Raw genomic sequence first — 18,327 nt, forward strand, 5'->3', positions numbered from 1 at the left:
TCTTAAGGAGGTCAAGGGTATAAGGTAATATGTGTAAATAATTCTTTTCGATTTCAATAATTTGTTTTAAAATTTTAAACAATTTATATTTATAAAATCCACATTAAAATAATATGCTTTGTGGACAATTGCTATTAGAAATTATCTAAAAAGATATTTATTCTTCACTTATATATTATATCTTCATCACAGCTTTAAATAATACGAGATTTTAATATATCCCATGAAAGATTGAATTTACCAAGCATAAAGTTGAAGAGACATTTGCAGATAATTTGATTACAACTTGATTATGATCTTCGACTAAGTATACTAATAATAATCGTTTGCATAAGTTCTGATATTATTTTAAAATTTAAGTGTAGATATAGTTCATTTCACAAAATGAAGTTTAAGATAAACATCGACATTCACTGGTATAGTATAATGAAGTATACAACAACCACAACGTGGTAGTTTTCATAATCTATCACCATTATTAGGATTACTTAGCTGGGACTTCTAATTATCTACAGATGAATATACAACTAACTAGAATTCATTTATGTTGAAAATAATTCAAACTTGACTCAAAGTCCTACATTAATCTGAAAAGACAAAAGTTAAACACTATGTTTAACTTTGTCTAGAAAGACAGTGAATTCCCTCTAACCACCAATGTTTCTCAGACGTTCCAGCACATCTTTTTCGCCAGTGAGTTGCCTAACCAAACCTTTGAATTCACCAAAAAGATTCAATACCTCATGGTAAAACTAAACAAAACCAATATAAGTCAAATTCTGCATGATAGAATAAGTAAGAAGAGGAATTTAAGTCTAACTCAATCATACAAAACTGATTTTTAATGAGATTTGTACCTACTTATATGTTCTAAATTGTCCTTGTATCTAGTCGACGTGGGATTATCAACAAAAATTTCTAAATCGATCATCTTATTTCAACACAATTTCAAAGTGCAATGGCACATTAGAGCAGATTGAATTACAATGCTAGATATCAATAATTCATGATTTCCTAGATAGATAAAACTGAAGTAGTAAATATATAAGCATGCAAGGAAGCTAAAAGTTCTTTCCACAAAAGGGCATATACAACATAAGGTATACTGAATAAATTCTTACTGTTGGTATAATCGCGACAATCGTGTAGGCCAATTCTCAAATTTGTTTCCCATTTTTTGTTGAATTCTTCTGCTATTTCCATTGCATCCTCAGTTGAATATCCAACAAGCCAGCATTTGTTTCTTGGTAACTTTTGTAACTTCCTCACAAGAACAGCTCCTAAGAATATGAACAGAATTCATGATTTTAAGGAAAAATAACTAACATTTATGGAGATAAAGTCCAATCAGAAAGTTCAAAAAGCTGTCACAAATAAATCAGTCCAAAATGGTCAAGTTTTCTATGACAAAAGGTTGACATCATAATGTCATCTTAGAAAAACTGAAAGGATCAGGAATCAACTTTTTGATGCTGAAGCACCCACAGTAAGAACAACACAGGGAAAATCTTCCTCTGGCATGCTAGGGGAGAAGATTTCATCATATGCTTTCACTAATGATAACAGAGGCCTACAATAAAACTGTATAAATAACATAAAAGTTCATATGCCGAAGCAAAGCATATGCAACATCCACAGAGAACGACATCTTTCATCGTTTTAAGATATTCAGATTGTGGTTTTTTTCTATATGATTGTCCAACTGCAATCACATTCTAGTACAGCAGTAAAAGCACAAAAGACCAATGTAAGAATAAAAATACAAGACACGCATCTAAACTTCTCCAGAAGTACTCATGGAAAAAGAAATCTGCATAAACTAAAATCAATGTAAGCATCAATTTCTGTATAAACTAATACAAGATAATTTCTGCCAATTAGTTTATATACAAGCTAAGTTTAATTTATGAAACATTTTCCTTCATTTTATTCTACTTATCTTCTTCTCTTACCTGGCACTGCTGTACCATACAAAGCTGCCAGTGCCACATATATATCTTCAGGATCTTTGGGCTGAAAATCAAAAACCAGAACCTGAAAAGGCATTACCATTTTATCAGATTAGAACTCAAGCCTGAATGAAGCAAAAAAGAACTAAATTACTGAAACAAAAATAAGCCAACATTTCTATTCCCAATAAGCATTAAATTAAATTACACAGATTACAAAAGACTGGTTTAATTTCATTTTTAAGAAAAAAATGAAGGGTAATCAGTTGGTGCCAGGAAGGAAATATAAGAATGAGAAAGAAGGGAAATTGACCTGAGAAGGTGAATAGGGTTTGATGATGACCATGAAATGCTGCAAATCCCAGAAATTGAGAGAGTAAGCAGCAGACATAAGCAACTGGGGTGGTCCCTTTGTAGCCCTCAGAGGCATTGCAGCAACATACACTTCATCTCTTCCTCTTACCATTGGAGAATTCGAAAACAACGACGCCATTTTTCTGCCACAATAACTACCAAAGCCAAAATCTACATAGATTACAGACACCGCTAAACTAAAGGGCTCAATTCAACTCTATCTTCTCTGCCTCAAATTTCATGTCGAAATATCCCTTTAATTTATTCTTTTTCTAAAAATAAATAACCTACACTTTTATTTATTTAAATTAACTAAATAAAATTATTTTATATTTTTAATGATAAGAATATTTGTCACTTCATTATTTTTTAACGCTAAAATTCGTATAAAGGAATATTTGTATAGATATATCATAGTAGGGAACTGTAGCATTATTATCTCTGTGATGCTGTTTGAATTGTTATTTTATAAATTAATTTCTTTGTTTTCATCCTTTAATTGTGTTTTTCAGTAGGAATAAAAATGGATTTTAACCAGATTAGAGTCTGATCTCATTCCTAAATTAAAGATTTCGAAAAAGAAACAGCATATAATATAAGATAGCAATAATCTACGTATTTATTTGATGAAAGAAAGTTATCCTGCATGCAGAATGACACAAGAAACATGACAGACATCATTGATAGATACTAGTACTACTTTGGATGGAGTTGTTGCCATGTCTGAACTCAACTATCCCTCCATTCTTCCTATTTCGCTACATCTTTTATTAGACCACTAAGCAAACAAAACAAAACACATGCAACAACAACAACACATAATGATGCAAACTGCATATTTTCTTTACTCGGTCGTCTCTGTCGGAGCCTCTGTCACTGCCACCTCCTCGCTCTTCTCACCTTCTGCTATCACTTCCTCCTCTTTCTTTTCATCCGACCCTTCTGTCTCAACCTTCTCCTCCTCGCTTTTCCCTTCTGGGCTTTCTGTCTTTACCTCTTCCTTCGCTACACCATCATCTTCTTTCTCAGTCTCTGTCACTGTCACAGCTTCTGCTGTTTTCACCTCATCGGGATCAGCATTTTCTTTTGCTTCTTCTGTCTCAGCTTCTTCCTTTGAAGTTTCCTCTTCCGTCTTCTCAACTGTTGGCTCTTCTGCAACCTCTTCTGTAACCTCTTCTGCCACTTCTTTAGTCTCAACTTCGACCGAGGGCTTGTCTTCTGAGGCTGCTGCTTCTGGGGCCTCGTCGGTTTTCTCAGTGACAGACTCTGCTGCTTGTGTTGGTGTTGGAGTTGCAGCAATTTCTTCTTTCTTTGCCTCGTCACCCTTCAATGATGCCTCTATCTTGTCCTCTGGGAGGGCAATCTTTGCTGATACAACCTAACAAAAACAATTTATTCAGATGAAAATTCATATTTTGTTTATCAAAATCCTAACTTTAACTCTGCTGAGAAAACAACAACAACAACATAATAAGGTGGTAGGAGTGCAGTTTCAACACTTCTTGCTCTTCTTTACTTCATAATCGTTGGTTAATGTATTGCTGCAAAATATACTATAGGGAAGGATTGAATGGAGTTACCTCAACAGTGGCCATTGGAATAGCAAAGAATATATGCAAGTGATTGAAAAGGAGGAAAGTTATAGAAGGCTAAGGTTTTGATGAAAAGAAATGAGCATTGAGAGTGGGTTATATAGAGTTAAAAGGGTGTTGTTGATGAAAGAAACGGAGAGGTGGGGACACATGAAGAATCTTGGGATTTGACCCCTCCATTACTGAATGTTAATAAGCATGTTTGGCAATAATGGTGACAAAGGCTTAGAGATGAGGTTATATTATTATTTTATAATCTTTGTTTCGGATCTCTCTGCTACTAGCTTGAATAATGGAGGACGATTTTCATTGAGATCATCATTCTTTTGCTTCTAAGTTTCTGTGCTTTGTGCAGTCGGATTTACAGGGGGAACTATCAAATTCATACATGCTTATTCAATCATCGTTTGTGGCAAATAGTTGTAACTTGCAAATGCTTCTGTTAACTGGTTTAGCAGTAAACTACATTTCTCATTCTTATGCATTAATTCATCTCTCAGAATTTTCATGACACATATATCAGTACCCTATTCTAACGTGTAAGATTGATTCTTATAATTATTAGTTTGAAGATAGGTTGTTTAAATAACATGTGTGACTTTCATCTCTTTGCTCAAAATTTGCTGTCATAATTTTTAAATTTGATCACAATTAATACTTTAGTTAAATATGTCATGTAGTGTATGGTCCGGATAAGGGAAATATATCGTTAACAAGTCTTTTAGACAGTTTTTTTATAAGAACAACACGTGTTAACGTGTGATTGGTTCATTTCAAATATACGAACCAATAAAATAGTGACAAATTATTAAAAAAAATTATTAAAATATCATGATCTTTTAAATAAACTATGACCAGACAGTTCATATATTCATAAACTAAGATCATACAAATCTAATACTTACTTTTAAACAACATTTAGATTTAATAAAAATTAGTTAGATTAAAATTAGACGATTAATAATGCAAAGTACATCTTAAAATTTACAAACTCAAATTTAAGATAAAGAAATAAATAATTATATTTATTATACATTAAATATTAAATTCAATCCATTTTCACTCATTTGACTTTAACATGAGATAACATTGTAAAGATGAGTATTAGAATATTTAAGATTTATTGAACAAATAATATCCACCCATAACTAAAACATGTCTGAAGTTTCAAACTTTAATATATTTTGTTTCAAATTTTCAAAATAAATAAATATATTTCATCAACGTGTCAAACAATATTTACATATAACCAATAAAAATTTAATGCAGTTATTTATTTTTAAAATTTAAAAATCAGAATGTATAATGCCAACAAAATTTTGAATTGAAACTACAAATATATTTAGCCCATACTTTAATTTTATTTAGGAAAAAAATTACATTATTAAATGAAAAAGATAGATAACAGAAAAAAATTGATAGAATTTTGTGAGTATACTAGAAATAATTTTGGGAGCAGTGAAATGAAATGTTCCGGTGATGGATCCCAAACAAACAAATAAATAAATGGAGGATGGCTCCAGATCAGACCCTGACGTAAGTAAAGCAACAAACCGTCGTTCACCTAAACAATGTGGGCCTTGGTCGGCTGGTGGGCCATTAGGTCCATCTCAGTGGGCCCATCTTAGTAGGCCCTGCCAGGAGATTCACATCTGGTACCGAAGTTTCCCCCAATCGCTACGTGACACGTGGAAATCACACACCGACCTCTGCTTCTCCTTTTGATTTTGATGTGATGAGATGAGACTACATTTGTAAAACCAAAGTTCATGAATGATGCCACCATTGACATGTTCTGTTGTGTTTCGTATTGTACAATTGTAAAAAATGTGTGCGTTAATTTGTATGAAATGTCAAATAAACTCCTAAGTATTGTTTAAATTTTTGACTATTTTTATTTGTATTTTTCACACATTTTTTTATATCTCTATATTTTTTAAAATTTTAAAATTGTCCTTTATAATTCAAAAGACCCTATATTTTAAAATCTGTTAAAAAAGATTTATTTTAATTAATTTTAAAATTTATTGAAAGATTTTTTAAATCTTTAATCAATTTCGAAATTTATCGAGAAAAAACGTAATTTCGAAACTATTTTCGGAATGTGGAAATGTAAGAAAAACAACCATAAATGTATTGAGGGAATTTTTAGAAATTGTGAGAAGAATTGGTGATAAAGAGTTAATGAAATTGTAGATGCTAGTGGCTCCAAAATAGAATGATTAGGCCTAGGAATTAAAATTTGTGTATCACATCATCTTTCACATTGGAATTATTTACCTAACAAAGGCATACATAACAGTAACTCTTATAGCTGTAAATCTGGAAACAGACACATGAAAAAAGTTATTGCCAAATGTGTTTGTCCAGGGCATCAATAGCTGCAATAATGCCCTCAAACGTTACCAAACAATCCGTGACTAAAAAAAAAAAATTAGGTGTCATTTAATATTTGAATAATGATATTTGACAACATTTTAACATTATTTATGTGTTATTATGTGATTGGTCCATGTTGCTGTTTATGATTATTATTATTGATTGTAGAGTAATTTTGGACCAACCACAAGATGACACATAAATGATGTTAAAATGTTATAAAAAAAATGTTTTCAAAGTATCATATCCTTAATATTTTACTCTCTGTTTTTTAATTTTTAATTTTTTTTGGGTAAATTTTTCAAAAATACGTGAAATTTTCAAAACAAACATTTTAAAATATACTAAATACTTTTTAGAACAATTTTTTTCACAAAATCCAATGTTTTTATTTTTCTCTCTCTCTCTCCTTTTAAAGAGTGCAGTAAAAAAGAAGACACGGTGGTAACAATAGTTTTAGTTGCAATGGAAACGTAGGGTAAAGAAGAAGAATATTTTAATATGTGATTAATGAGGTGGAGAAGGTAATAACTATGGGTGTGTAAATAGTAAAAGCTTGAAGTGTTATTCACACCTCATATTTGCTCTTTTCTCTTTCCATTTTTATGTTTCTTTGTACACTTCAATTTTACTCTTCACACTCCTCATTTTATATCATGTTTTATATTCTCCAAACATCACTCACTTTCCCTCCCAGCTTCACCCTTGCTTTTTTGCACAAATTTTACAAAAACTATATGTTGTTTTATTTTAATATATATTATCAAGACTAGTTATGTAATGTATCTCTACACGACATTTTTTCCATGGTGTAAAGAGGATCACATTATAAAAACTTGTTTCCAAAGTATTAGAGCATTATATTTAACAATACAAATTTTTATGAAGGATATTTTCGTATAAAAAATGGGACAGTGTAAAAAAAAAGTGTGGATAGAATAAAAAAAACTCTTATTTTTTTGGATAACTCCAATATCCCTTTATCAAAATCCCAATACAAAATCACCATATTAAGAATAACATTAGAAGTATCGATAGAAAATTGGAACAAATTATACTTGAATTTCTTTTTATTTTAACTCTACAAAAGATGTACAAATTAATAAATTATTAAATCATTGTGTTATAGAATCAATTTTGAAAATTTCCCTGAATAAGTATATTAAACTTACTATTTTTCTACATTATTAATTGATCAATCATGTTCAAGACACTATTACTGAAAAAAAAATCATAGAAAGGAAGGAACTCATTCAATGAATACAATATGTAAAAAAAAAAGAAAAAATAAACATTTTATAATTTGAAGTAGATCATAAGATCAGTCTTTGTTGCGGGATGGAGTTTCTAACCAACCCATGATTCTCTCTCAAGAAAAATAGCAATGAAATTATTTAGAAGAAAAAAAATATTTTTAAATTGATGTTGTTTATCAAAAAATAGTAAGATAATTTTCTTAATCCAAAAAACTAATACAAAATTGAAATTAATTTTGAAGAAAACATTTCGTGTCCCCTCGTCAAACCAATAATAAGTGAACGTTAGCAAAGATTTCGGATCACCACTCGACCATGTCCTAAAATCACCCATAAACATCTCTTTCCTCCTCAAATATTGACCATCTGACCACAAAAAAACACGCTACCAGACAAATATGTCATTTTTCCTTTGTCGTCTCTTTCCTTTTTTGCTTATAGTTAATGATCATTTTTGGGTTTTGGAAGACACAAGCTATAATTGTTTTTTTCAGCTCCACTGATCCCTTCAAAACACTTTTGTATTCTTGAATTGCGTAGTGTTCATTTTCTCTATCCCATTTCTTTGGTGGGATTTCATTCACTATTCTTGTCCCTTGTGACGGTTGATGAGTTAACCACCTTCCCTGTTGGAGCTGTATCGAGTTCCAAGAACATGGGGTTCGATGAAAACAAAGAAACCGGCGAGAACAATGAGGCAACAGATCATGAAAACGAAACTCACAAAAACGAAGGTGAGCCCGTGAGCAGGCAAGTGAGTGAGGCTTCTATCTATGCAACTGAAGAAGAAGAGGATGAACCCGGATCCAAAATTCAATTGGGTCCTCAATGCACTCTTAAAGAACACCTCGAGAAAGATAAGGTTTGTTAGCATTCCCACACAACAAAACAATACAAATCGTTTAAGCTGGATTGAATTAGGTTTAAATCTAATTCTTAACATCGTATTAGAAGTCTATTTGGCTCGACATATTGTTTTATCCACTATCGAGTTAATATGGGACATCCGTTATCGAGTTAATATGGGATATCCGTTAATGTTTAGTCTCATGCCCCGATATGTATATACATTGACGAGTAAGTGTGTTAGTCGATTAAAGATAAGATCAATTTATAATATATAAATGGTATAAAGCCTGCTTTAAACTGGTTATTGTGTGAAGTTGAGTTAGGCTTAAAATCTACTTTTTAATCTATTATGTGTTTTGTGTATCATTTAATTCACTTTCTTTGGTTGGTTACGTAGGATGATGAAAGTTTAAGGAGATGGAAGGAGCAACTCCTTGGAAGTGTAGATGTGAACAATGTTGCAGGTTTTTTTTATCTCTTAACAGCCTTTTTCTCGTGTTTAAGATCAGATGCATTCATAACACCCAAAGGAATATTGACATCAGAGTAGTTATGTTTGATATCTGAGATAACTGTTACAAAGTCTGCAACATAGGTATATATATCAGTTTTTTGAAGTGTTAAAATCGATTATGACTTGATGTTTGTTTCCAGAAATTTTGGACCCTGAAGTGAAAATCAGTAGCTTGTCTATTGTCTCTCCTGATAGAGATGACATTGTTCTTCCCATTCCTGAAGATGGGAATCCAAAGGGTTTATGGTTCACTCTAAAGGAAGGTAGTCAATATCGGTTGAAATTCACCTTCCAAGTGAACAATAATATCGTGTCTGGCTTAAAATACACCAACACTGTTTGGAAGACTGGTGTGAAGGGTAATGATTATTCCTTTTCTGCCTCATTCCTGTTGAAACTTGTGGCATGCAAAACTGACAATGATTCTGGTTTCAGTGGATAGCACAAAAGAGATGCTTGGAACTTTCAGTCCTCAACAAGAGCCTTACACACATGAGATGCCTGAAGAAACCACTCCTTCTGGACTATTTGCAAGAGGATCATATTCTGCAAGATCAAAGGTAATATCATCACTCATACATTCAACTTTCCACCTCGTATCATCACTTGTATTTGTTGGAATTTCCACGACGATCAGATATAAGACCAATTTAGAGTATATAAGTGAGTGCAAATATCTTAATTGGGTTAAATATGTTTTTAGTCCCTAAACTATTGGCCGTTTCTGGTTTTCGTCCCTCTTTCAAAATAAGGTACAATTTGGTCCTCATTCTTTTCGAAACGTTCATTTTAGTCCTCAGAACTTTGGTTTTAGTCCTCGTTTTGTTGACTAAATGAGGACCAAATTTTTAACGGTGTTAGTTTTTTAGGACTAAAACGAACGTTACGAAAAGAATGAGGACCAAATTGTACCTTATTTTAAAAAAATGATGAAAACCAGAAAAGACCAATAGTTTAGGGATTAAAAACATATTTAACCCATCATAATTCGACTGGTTTCGTGAAATTGAGATAGGTTTAAGTCTACGTCTTAACGTGATATTATAATATTTTCCTTTTGCAGTTTCTTGATGATGACAACAAATGCTACTTGGAGATCAACTATACTTTTGATATTAAGAAGGAATGGGCGGCTTGAACATGGTGTCAATCTGCCAAATTTGCTTCTGCTTCTCCATTTAGTCAAACATGTTCTTATTTTTATTCTATTGACTTAACAGTTCATATATCTATATCTATATAATGGTAGTTTACTGAATTCTTGTTTGTACTAAAATATTCAGTTGTATTTGTTTTGTATTGACTAAAGAGACAAAGCCAAAGAGCATTCTTTTGTAACTTTCCCAATAAACATGCCTTTTATTTCATCTGTTCAGTCGTGTTATGATCTTTTAGGAAACTCAGTTTAGAACCAGTTTTCACGTTCCTTATCTTCAGTGATTTGTGATGACTCATTGCAGTTGTCTATCTTCAAGCCTTACAGTTTAGTCATGTCTACTGAGTCTATAGATGAAATTTGGCTTAAAAATGATCTTAAACTGGAAAAATATTTTGGTTTAATGATAATTAATTTAACAAAATATACGTTTTTTTTGGTAGAACGAAGTTAAGTTGATTAAAGAATTGACCTGGTTTAATGTTTCATAATTTAAAAGAAATAATTGAACTGTATCTAGTTTCAAGCAAATAGATAAAAGATAAGGGGGAAATATGTATCAAACCATGCTTGAATAAATTCCTAATTTTTTAATCTCAATTTACAAAAATTCCACCTTAATATATTAGTTCCTAATTCTTTAATCTATAAAGATACCATTTGTAATTTATTTTACTCATCAAGATAATATATATAAAAATTAAAATAAATGTTCTTAACTAGATAGACTAAAAGAGAAAACTTTATAACTAAAGCGATCAATTGAGTAAATAGTTTATAATTTTATATGAAAAATATTTAAAATTCAAATTCAATTATATTTTCCTTTTCTACGTGAAAAATAGCATATATAATGTTTTAACAATTATTTTTCTTATAGTTTTCATATTCGGCAATGTATTCATAATATTAATGGAAAAAAAAAAACCCAAAACTTATCCCACAAATTTATCTAAACAACTACATTAAAATATAATTGTAAGGTAAGAAACACACTTATTCAACAAATTTCAAACAAAAATCTAGATTGAGTACTTAAGGAATGGAGAGCCCACTTCATATTTTCACCATCTTTTTTCTTTTAGTAATTTCAGGTTTAATTACTTTTTTAATCTCTATATTTATACAAACATCACCTTAATTTTAGTTTCTATCTTTAAAATTGTATGTTTTTTCATCAACATACCATTTGAAGTTTATTTTACTCATCAAGATTATATAAGTTTGGCCTACTGGTATGTGTAAAATGTTATTTTATTTTTTTTGCATCAGATTAGTTTTTGTTCGTTTTGGGCCTGGTTACGAGGCCCATAGGCTATAAAAGGTAATCGGGTCAGTGTTGCATGCATAAGCTCATTCTTCCTTTCTTTCTTTCTCTCGTTTTTTCTCTTCTATTTTCGAAAACCCTAAGGGAAAGGGGATTTATTCTGGGTTTTAAATCTCTTTGAAGTCATTCTTTCCCTTAAACTCTAGAGATAAGTTCTAATATAATCTAAAATAAACTTCAAATTGTATCTTTAAAGATGAAAAGAGATAAAATTTTAGAGATAAAAACTAAAATTAACATGAAATCTGTGTAAATATAGAGATTAAAAAAGTAATTAAACATGAAATTATTAAAAGAAAAAAGATGGTGAAAATGTGAAGCGGGTTCCATTCCTTAAGTACTCAATCTAGATTTTTGTTTCAAATTTATCGAATAAGTGTGTTTCTTACCTTACAATTATATTTTAATGTAGTTGTTTAGATAAATTTGTGGGATAAGTTTTTTTTTCATTAATATTATGAATACATTGTCGTATATGAAACTATAAGAAAAAAAAAATTGTTAAAACATTATATATGTTATTTTTCACGTAGTAAGAGAAAAGGGAAATATATTTGAATTTGAATTTTAAATATTTTTCATATAAAATTATAAACTATTTACTCAATTGATCGCTTTAGTTATAAATTTTTTTCTTTAGTCTATCTAGTTAAGAACATTTCTTTTTGTTTTTATATATATTATCTTGATGAGTAAAATAAATACATTAAGGTTAATTATGAAAATTTTGGAAAAATTGAAGGTTCAGGGAGAAACCATTGGAGGTGTAGGGAAAAACCTCCCTCTCTAATTATTATACTCTTAAATAATTATTAACTATAGCTTTTAACGTAATAATAAATACTCTGTCCAATAAAGTTGCACATTACATTGATATCTTCATTTTATTTGCGTTAAAAATAAGCTTATGAAATAATTTGTAAGATGACTTTTCCCAACATCAATAATGTCAATTATTATAGAAAGATAGTCGACTAAAGTTTGAGTAATAAACATTAAGTAAAAATTTCAATGAAGAAATTTTATTTTCTTTAGCTTATCATATAAAATATATGCACTTTATAGCCACAAAATGGAAACATGCTATATTTTAGAATTTAAAGGACACTGGAAACAAAAGAGTTTGGAGACTTAATAAATTGAAAGAATAATTAAAGGAAAGTATTTATATATATATATATCAAACTCACCTTCATATTTCGCAAGATAAACTGTAAAATTTTATTTAAGCCTTGTGTGCTAAATAAATCCTATAATTGGTAACGTATTTACTAAGATAAACTTGTACGATGTAGTTTTTTTGGAAGTTGCAATCAAAACATAAGATAACATAGTTTATTAATACTAGTTCGTACACATTTATGGTATAATTTAGATCATAAGGTTGTTACATTCATTTATTTTTATTTTACATTGTAAAAAACTCAGTAGAAACAAATTGTTTTTGTAACAACAACGTAAAAAATGAACATAAAACATGCCATAAAAAAAACAAATCAAGTGTCTATATTCTTCACGAAGTATGAACAATTTTTTAATCCAAGGTTATATACCTCGTCTTGCTACAATTAACACTAAAATTGATGGCCTCTTACGTCAACTTAATTGACAGTGATATTTCAAGAAATATAATTTGCTTAAATTGTTGTATTTGACATTATTTTATTTTTAAAAAATACGATGGAGTCCCTTGAAAGCAATATTATTCATTCAATCTCTATGTAATCATTTTTTTAACAAAATGATATGTAACAAATCATGAGATCCACTTAGTTCAACAAATAACAAAATCCTTGTAAATTTTACAATTACTCGTGTATAAATTACAAAATAAGAATAATGGCGTTAATATTACTAAATTTGGTAAATAAGATCTTATTTAAAAATTTAATTATATAAACAAAAGTAACATGTAATAAAAAAAATCACTACAAATCAAGACAATATACCATGAGTATAATCTTTTTTAATTTAAGAACATAACAATTTTGTGTTTTGTATTGTTTACATATCTATATTTTGTGGCGATCTTAGGTAATTTAATCCAAACAATTCGGCAATTGTATTAATTTTTTTTATGTCGGTATGTTTTAATTGTTACCATGTTTAATTTCACCAAAAACTATCATTCTCGTGTTGTGAACGTGATAAAAGAATCGCGATCACTTTACAAAGAGTTTAAATTCATTTGCTTTGCACAACAACATACGAATAATTAATTTATTAAAATAGTCAAAAGGGGCGAAGAACAAGAGAGAAATGTTGATTTCCTATGCAAAAAGATCCAAACTTTTTTACTTGACTTAATGTGTCTCTTGAAACTACGGTTACCCATTAATGAAATATGAACAACAAATTTCCACACATCCAAAAAATGTATACTTTTTACATCAAACCATGAAAGTTTTGATATTAGATTTTGTGGAAAAAGGGATATTGATAGAGTTAGAACATCTAACCATGAATTGGTTCTTGTGTAGTAGGATGTAGTTTTGTAGGCATCTAGGAAATGTGGTTTGTAGTGGCATGGTGAGATTTGAGTATGGCAATGGTATGGCTAAATGTCAGCTTCATTTTTGGTGATGTAAATAAATAAGTAGGAAGCATTATGTGTGTCGGTTAGGAAGATGAAAAAATGGGAGATGGAAAATTGTGGGGTAGAGTGCAAGGTTGGTCTATGATGGGCTAAGGAAGTAATTAGTTAAAGCAGATATAGAAAGGCCACCATACAAGCCTAGAAAAAAGTGTGTTCCAGATATGCATTTTCCATTAAAGTATATTATATCTTCACACAACAAGTAGAAGTTCAAGTAGAAGTAGAAGTAGAGAATAGAACCAATTTGCTGTATCCAATACCCTTATCTCTCTCTCCATCTTCCCTTCCAGCTGGTACGTACCCTCCATTTCATCTTTATATACCCTTTCTCCATTTCTCATTCTTCGTCCTTCACATTCTCTCTCTTTCTCTCTCTGAATTCCTCTTTTTTCAGGTCTGTGTTCTTCTTCAATCTCATGCTCATGCATGTATTTGCTTTAACTTTGTTCTTTGCTTTAACTTTGTTGTTCTGGGTGTCCCTCAATTAATGGTTTGGTGCAAAAGTTTTAGCTTTTCTTGCATTTCACATCTGAATGTCATTTTTGTCTTGTGGGTGCTTCTGATTTTGGATCAGCTACTCTAGATCTGTCTCATTCCGTTATGGGGTTCGGGGGGAATGATTTCAACTCTGCCATTCTGTACTTCACTTCCCTAACTCACCTACATTCACCAAGTTCGGAACTTTGTGGGGGAATTGCGCTTCCAAAGGATTCATTCGCTTTGCCATGGGACCATCATGGTTTTCTTTTAGAAACATATAAAAATCTTTCGATTATTGTTTCACTAGGTGTCTTAATCTTCAATTTAGCATTTGGAAATGTACTGTTCCGGGACTCGCATGCTGTTCTGAATTTAACATTTTTTCCGCTGGTGTGAAGCAAAATTAACACATTTGAAGTGCTCCTCGGTTCTATTGATTTGCTGTAGTGTATATATCATGCTCCGATCTGAAATTCCCTCTGCTCGTTGTGGTTCAATTTGCATTGCTAGATCTTCCTTTGTGCGTTTCATATTCTGTTGAATGTTTTGTCTTTTGTTCTTGTATGTTAACTTTTGTAAGATCTGGTTGCAGCCATTACGTTGGTTGGTCTCTAGATATTATTAGTAAGCTATAGACAACTTTTCAGTGAGATGTGATGTGAAGAGAAGGATTGGTAGAAAAAATTAAAGGATTTATGATTGTTTATGTTGTTTATTCATTAGAGATTGAGTTTGAACTCGGAGTTCATTTTCTATTCTGCATTATTTAGCTTTTTACAAAAGGTGGGGTAGGTTTTGTTGAGATGGGATCTAAGTTCTAACCACTGTGGAGCTTTTTTCTCATAGGAATTTGGAGAGACTTTTGATATTGCAAGGGTAGGATAAATCAGCATCCAAGGAAATTATGGAGTTTTCTACGCTTTTCATTATCAGCAACATGATGCTGCTTCTCAGTTCAGCATTTGCCAAAACTGCTAGTCCTCCCTCTCTGAGCCCAACTCCAGCACCAGCCCCAGCACCAGACTTTGTCAACCTTACTGAGTTGCTCAGTGTTGCTGGTCCATTTCACAAGTTTCTTGGATACCTTGAATCCACCAAAGTGATTGACACTTTCCAAAACCAAGCCAACAACACCGAAGAAGGAATTACCATCTTTGTTCCTAAGGACACTGCCTTTTCATCTGTGAAGAAATCTGCTCTGTCCAATCTCACCTCTGACCAGATAAAGCAAGTGATCCTCTTCCATGCCTTGCCTCATTTCTATTCTCTGGCTGACTTCACAAAACTTAGCGAAACCAGCTCCACTCCCACATTTGCTGGAGGGGATTACACTTTGAATTTCACTGATAATTCTGGGACAGTGCTCATCAATTCAGGATGGTCAAAGACCAAGGTGAGCAGTGCTGTTCATTCCACAGATCCTGTTGCTATATACCAAGTTGACAAGGTGCTACTTCCTGAGGCAATTTTTGGCACTGATATACCTCCAGCACCTGCTCCAGCACCAACTCCTGATATTGCCCCAGCTGCAGATTCTCCCACCGAACACAGTGCAGACAGCAAATCATCTTCTCCATCATCTTCTCTTGATGCCTCCTCTTCTCACAAGCTCATCATCAGCTTTGGAATCTGGGCCAACCTTGTCCTGGCATCTTTTGGTGTGCTGGTGCTCTTCTGATGGGACTCTTCCTGTTCAATATTTAATTTAGATTATGTTTATGTATCTACATTTGGTGCACTTGCTTTGATTTGAATCCATTTTTTTTGAACATAAGTGTTATTCAATATCTGTATGAATGTGATTTCTGCTGTTATACTATTTTTTTAAAATCTCATAGCATGTGGTTGCCATGTTATGTGGTTGTTATCTTATGACTGTATCTACCCTTTTTGGAGAGTTTTAATGCCATCACTTAAAGTTAAAGTTTATTCCTCAAGTTCAGACTCTATTCCCTAAAGGGATGTTTCCTGAAAATAATGGATTGACTGATTCACAATAACCCTTTTTATCGTTCTTCAATTAAATTAAAAATGAACATTTTTTTCCTATCCTTGTGGCATGTGTAAGTGGAAGTTTTCGTTGCAAACTTGCTGTGCTAGGTTTTGTAAGCATAATTGATTAAAGTTGATAGTTCCTTGACGAAAAAGAAAGCTTGATAATTATCAGATGCTAAAGTAATATTGGCCAAGATATCTTTGCAATGTCATCATCATCTTCAAAGTAATTGCAAAGATAATTAGGAAGTGGTTAATTTGTACTGTTTTATTCAGGTCTACATAAATTCAATAACAGTCATATCAGAGGTGACTCACTATGAATAAAAATAATTAAGGATGATTATCATGCTTCCAAACACTTGTTTATATATTTTAAATCGGTCTTATCTCTAATCGATACGGGACTTTCTAAACTTGTTTATATATTTTAAATTGGTCTTATTTCTAGTCGATATGAGACTTTCATATCAAGTGAAACCAGTGAAACTAATGTAGTTTTTTGGTGATTTAGAATTTTGTATTTCTTTACTCTTTGAAAATTGCAGAAGGGTTTGTTTTAACTTTGAGTTGTGTTGTATACAATGATGTTTTTGAACAAACATCTTTAATAATGGTTAATGTCTGGTTCATCATGACTTGAACCGTTAACCATTGATTGAAGGCGTGAAGTACTATTATCGAATCTATAAGATCCCATATTTAGCTTTGAAATCATTACAAATTAAAGGAAATAAAAGGAGATAAATAAATAAATAAAAACTCAGTATTATTTTTAATTTGATAATAAAGAAAAACTACTGTTACTTTATTGATAACTTAGAAAAATACGAACGTCTCTGTTTAAAATTAGAATATGATACTGTTTTTCCTCCTCAAATGAAATTGTCCTGTTCTTTCCATGAGAAACTAATAACGCTTGGGTTTGTCCGAATATGTTTGTTCTGTAATGAAAATTAAGGTCCAACATAACGTGTTTTTTGGTGTTTGTTTAGACTTTTTTCTCACCTATTAATTTATTTGAAGATAATTTTCATATTGCAATACATAAAATAAATAGGCTGACAAACCAGTTTTTAAATAGGCCCTAAATAAAAGGGTCAAATTCTTTCAATAATAATATACTTTGTTCAAATTTATTTTATTTATCATTGAGTTTTTTAAGTTATAAAATATTTAATATAGATTATATGTATGTTAATATCTGAATCTTTATTATATTTAAATAAATAGATCAGTCTATCACACTTTCTTATAAGTCTAAGCCTAGTTTATTTGATTAAATAAACATTTTTTAAAGTCAAAGCTCGAACTTTTATTATTAAATAAGTTAGATCAGATCAGATCAAACTTCAATTAAATTCATTAAGAAAGATTTCAAATGTTAAAACACAATATGGTCTCGTTGTCCATATATTTTAAATATTCGAAGAGTATTTTTTGATGGGACGTATTTGATTTGTAATGGTTAGAATTATACCTGTCAAAATTGGTCATCTAGATCCGATCCCACCCATCACGAGTTAGACACTTAGGGAATTAATCTAACCCAATTTATTTATTAGCTAGTCAGAAAAATTTGAACCCAACCCGACCCATCATGGATTGGTGGGTAAATGAGTTGACTCACTGATTCACTTAATTACAAATTTTTTAAAATAAAAAAAAATTACAAACTTTCTATAATTTAAATCTAAACAAATTTCATTCTCAAATTTCACTCACAACATGAGTGTTTAATTAATTTTGAAAATAAGAAACTTAAATAATTTTTTAAGCAAAAAATAATAATAAATATTTATTTATAAAATTAAAATTAAATTTTAATAAAATAAAATTATGTAGGTGGGTTGGTGGGTCAATCCGGCCCACCACAGGTT

General features: G+C 31.0%; 4 protein-coding genes across 7 annotated transcripts; 2 read left to right on the plus strand and 2 right to left on the minus strand.

The window, feature by feature from the left end:
* Positions 1–390: 390 nt before the first annotated feature.
* Positions 391–2,554, minus strand: LOC124828691 (PTB domain engulfment adapter). Of its 3 annotated transcripts, none has more exons than XM_047302047.2 (4): positions 2,263–2,552; positions 1,953–2,034; positions 1,122–1,280; positions 391–752 (listed from the first exon to the last, which is right to left on the minus strand). In XM_047302047.2, exons 1-4 carry the CDS (start codon positions 2,440–2,442, stop codon positions 742–744), a joined length of 432 nt encoding a protein of 143 aa, XP_047158003.1. In that variant the 5' UTR covers positions 2,443–2,552; the 3' UTR covers positions 391–741. The 3 variants fall into 3 exon arrangements, with proteins under 3 accessions (XP_047158003.1, XP_047158001.1, XP_087952860.1); XM_047302045.2 differs by having other exon boundaries at positions 391–712; positions 2,263–2,549; XM_088096734.1 differs by lacking the exon at positions 391–752 and having other exon boundaries at positions 766–1,280; positions 2,263–2,554.
* A 340-nt stretch (positions 2,555–2,894) lies between these two features.
* On the minus strand, positions 2,895–4,024 carry LOC124828690 (uncharacterized). The gene is made up of 2 exons (XM_047302044.2): positions 3,884–4,024; positions 2,895–3,681 (listed from the first exon to the last, which is right to left on the minus strand). The coding sequence occupies exons 1-2, from the start codon at positions 3,896–3,898 to the stop codon at positions 3,148–3,150; spliced, it is 549 nt and encodes a 182-aa protein (XP_047158000.2). The 5' UTR covers positions 3,899–4,024; the 3' UTR covers positions 2,895–3,147.
* Positions 4,025–7,911: 3,887 nt separating this feature from the next.
* Positions 7,912–10,258, plus strand: SCN1 (Immunoglobulin E-set superfamily protein). Its single transcript, XM_088104504.1, has 5 exons — positions 7,912–8,392; positions 8,777–8,843; positions 9,034–9,252; positions 9,329–9,453; positions 9,957–10,258. The coding sequence occupies exons 1-5, from the start codon at positions 8,186–8,188 to the stop codon at positions 10,029–10,031; spliced, it is 693 nt and encodes a 230-aa protein (XP_087960630.1). The 5' UTR covers positions 7,912–8,185; the 3' UTR covers positions 10,032–10,258.
* A 3,852-nt stretch (positions 10,259–14,110) lies between these two features.
* On the plus strand, positions 14,111–16,389 carry FLA7 (FASCICLIN-like arabinoogalactan 7). 2 transcript variants are annotated; one of them, XM_047294362.2, is made up of 2 exons: positions 14,111–14,265; positions 15,299–16,389. In XM_047294362.2, exon 2 carries the CDS (start codon positions 15,357–15,359, stop codon positions 16,128–16,130), a length of 774 nt encoding a protein of 257 aa, XP_047150318.1. In that variant the 5' UTR covers positions 14,111–14,265; positions 15,299–15,356; the 3' UTR covers positions 16,131–16,389. The 2 variants fall into 2 exon arrangements, with proteins under 2 accessions (XP_047150318.1, XP_047150317.1); XM_047294361.2 differs by having other exon boundaries at positions 14,210–14,366.
* The last annotated feature ends 1,938 nt before the right edge of the window (positions 16,390–18,327 follow it).

Source organism: Vigna umbellata, chromosome 1 (genome assembly GCF_029865625.1).
Source record: "Vigna umbellata cultivar VRB3 chromosome 1, Vumbellata_1.0, whole genome shotgun sequence".
In the NCBI taxonomy this organism is placed as follows: Eukaryota; Viridiplantae; Streptophyta; class Magnoliopsida; order Fabales; family Fabaceae; genus Vigna; species Vigna umbellata.

Bases quoted from the DNA above. Each gene is read 5' to 3' on its own strand.
- LOC124828691 (XM_088096734.1), bottom strand. From the start codon at position 2,442: ATGGCGTCGTTGTTTTCGAATTCTCCAATGGTAAGAGGAAGAGATGAA. The intron at 2,035-2,262 runs GTCAATTTCCCT...ATGCCTTTTCAG, and splicing joins AACCCTATTCACCTTCTCAG to GTTCTGGTTTTTGATTTTCA. The intron at 1,281-1,952 runs GTAAGAGAAGAA...TCATATTCTTAG, and splicing joins GTATGGTACAGCAGTGCCAG to GAGCTGTTCTTGTGAGGAAG.
- SCN1 (XM_088104504.1), top strand. From the start codon at position 8,186: ATGGGGTTCGATGAAAACAAAGAAACCGGCGAGAACAATGAGGCAACA. The intron at 8,393-8,776 runs GTTTGTTAGCAT...TTGGTTACGTAG, and splicing joins AACACCTCGAGAAAGATAAG to GATGATGAAAGTTTAAGGAG. The intron at 8,844-9,033 runs GTTTTTTTTATC...GTTTGTTTCCAG, and splicing joins AGATGTGAACAATGTTGCAG to AAATTTTGGACCCTGAAGTG.
- FLA7 (XM_047294362.2), top strand. From the start codon at position 15,357: ATGGAGTTTTCTACGCTTTTCATTATCAGCAACATGATGCTGCTTCTC.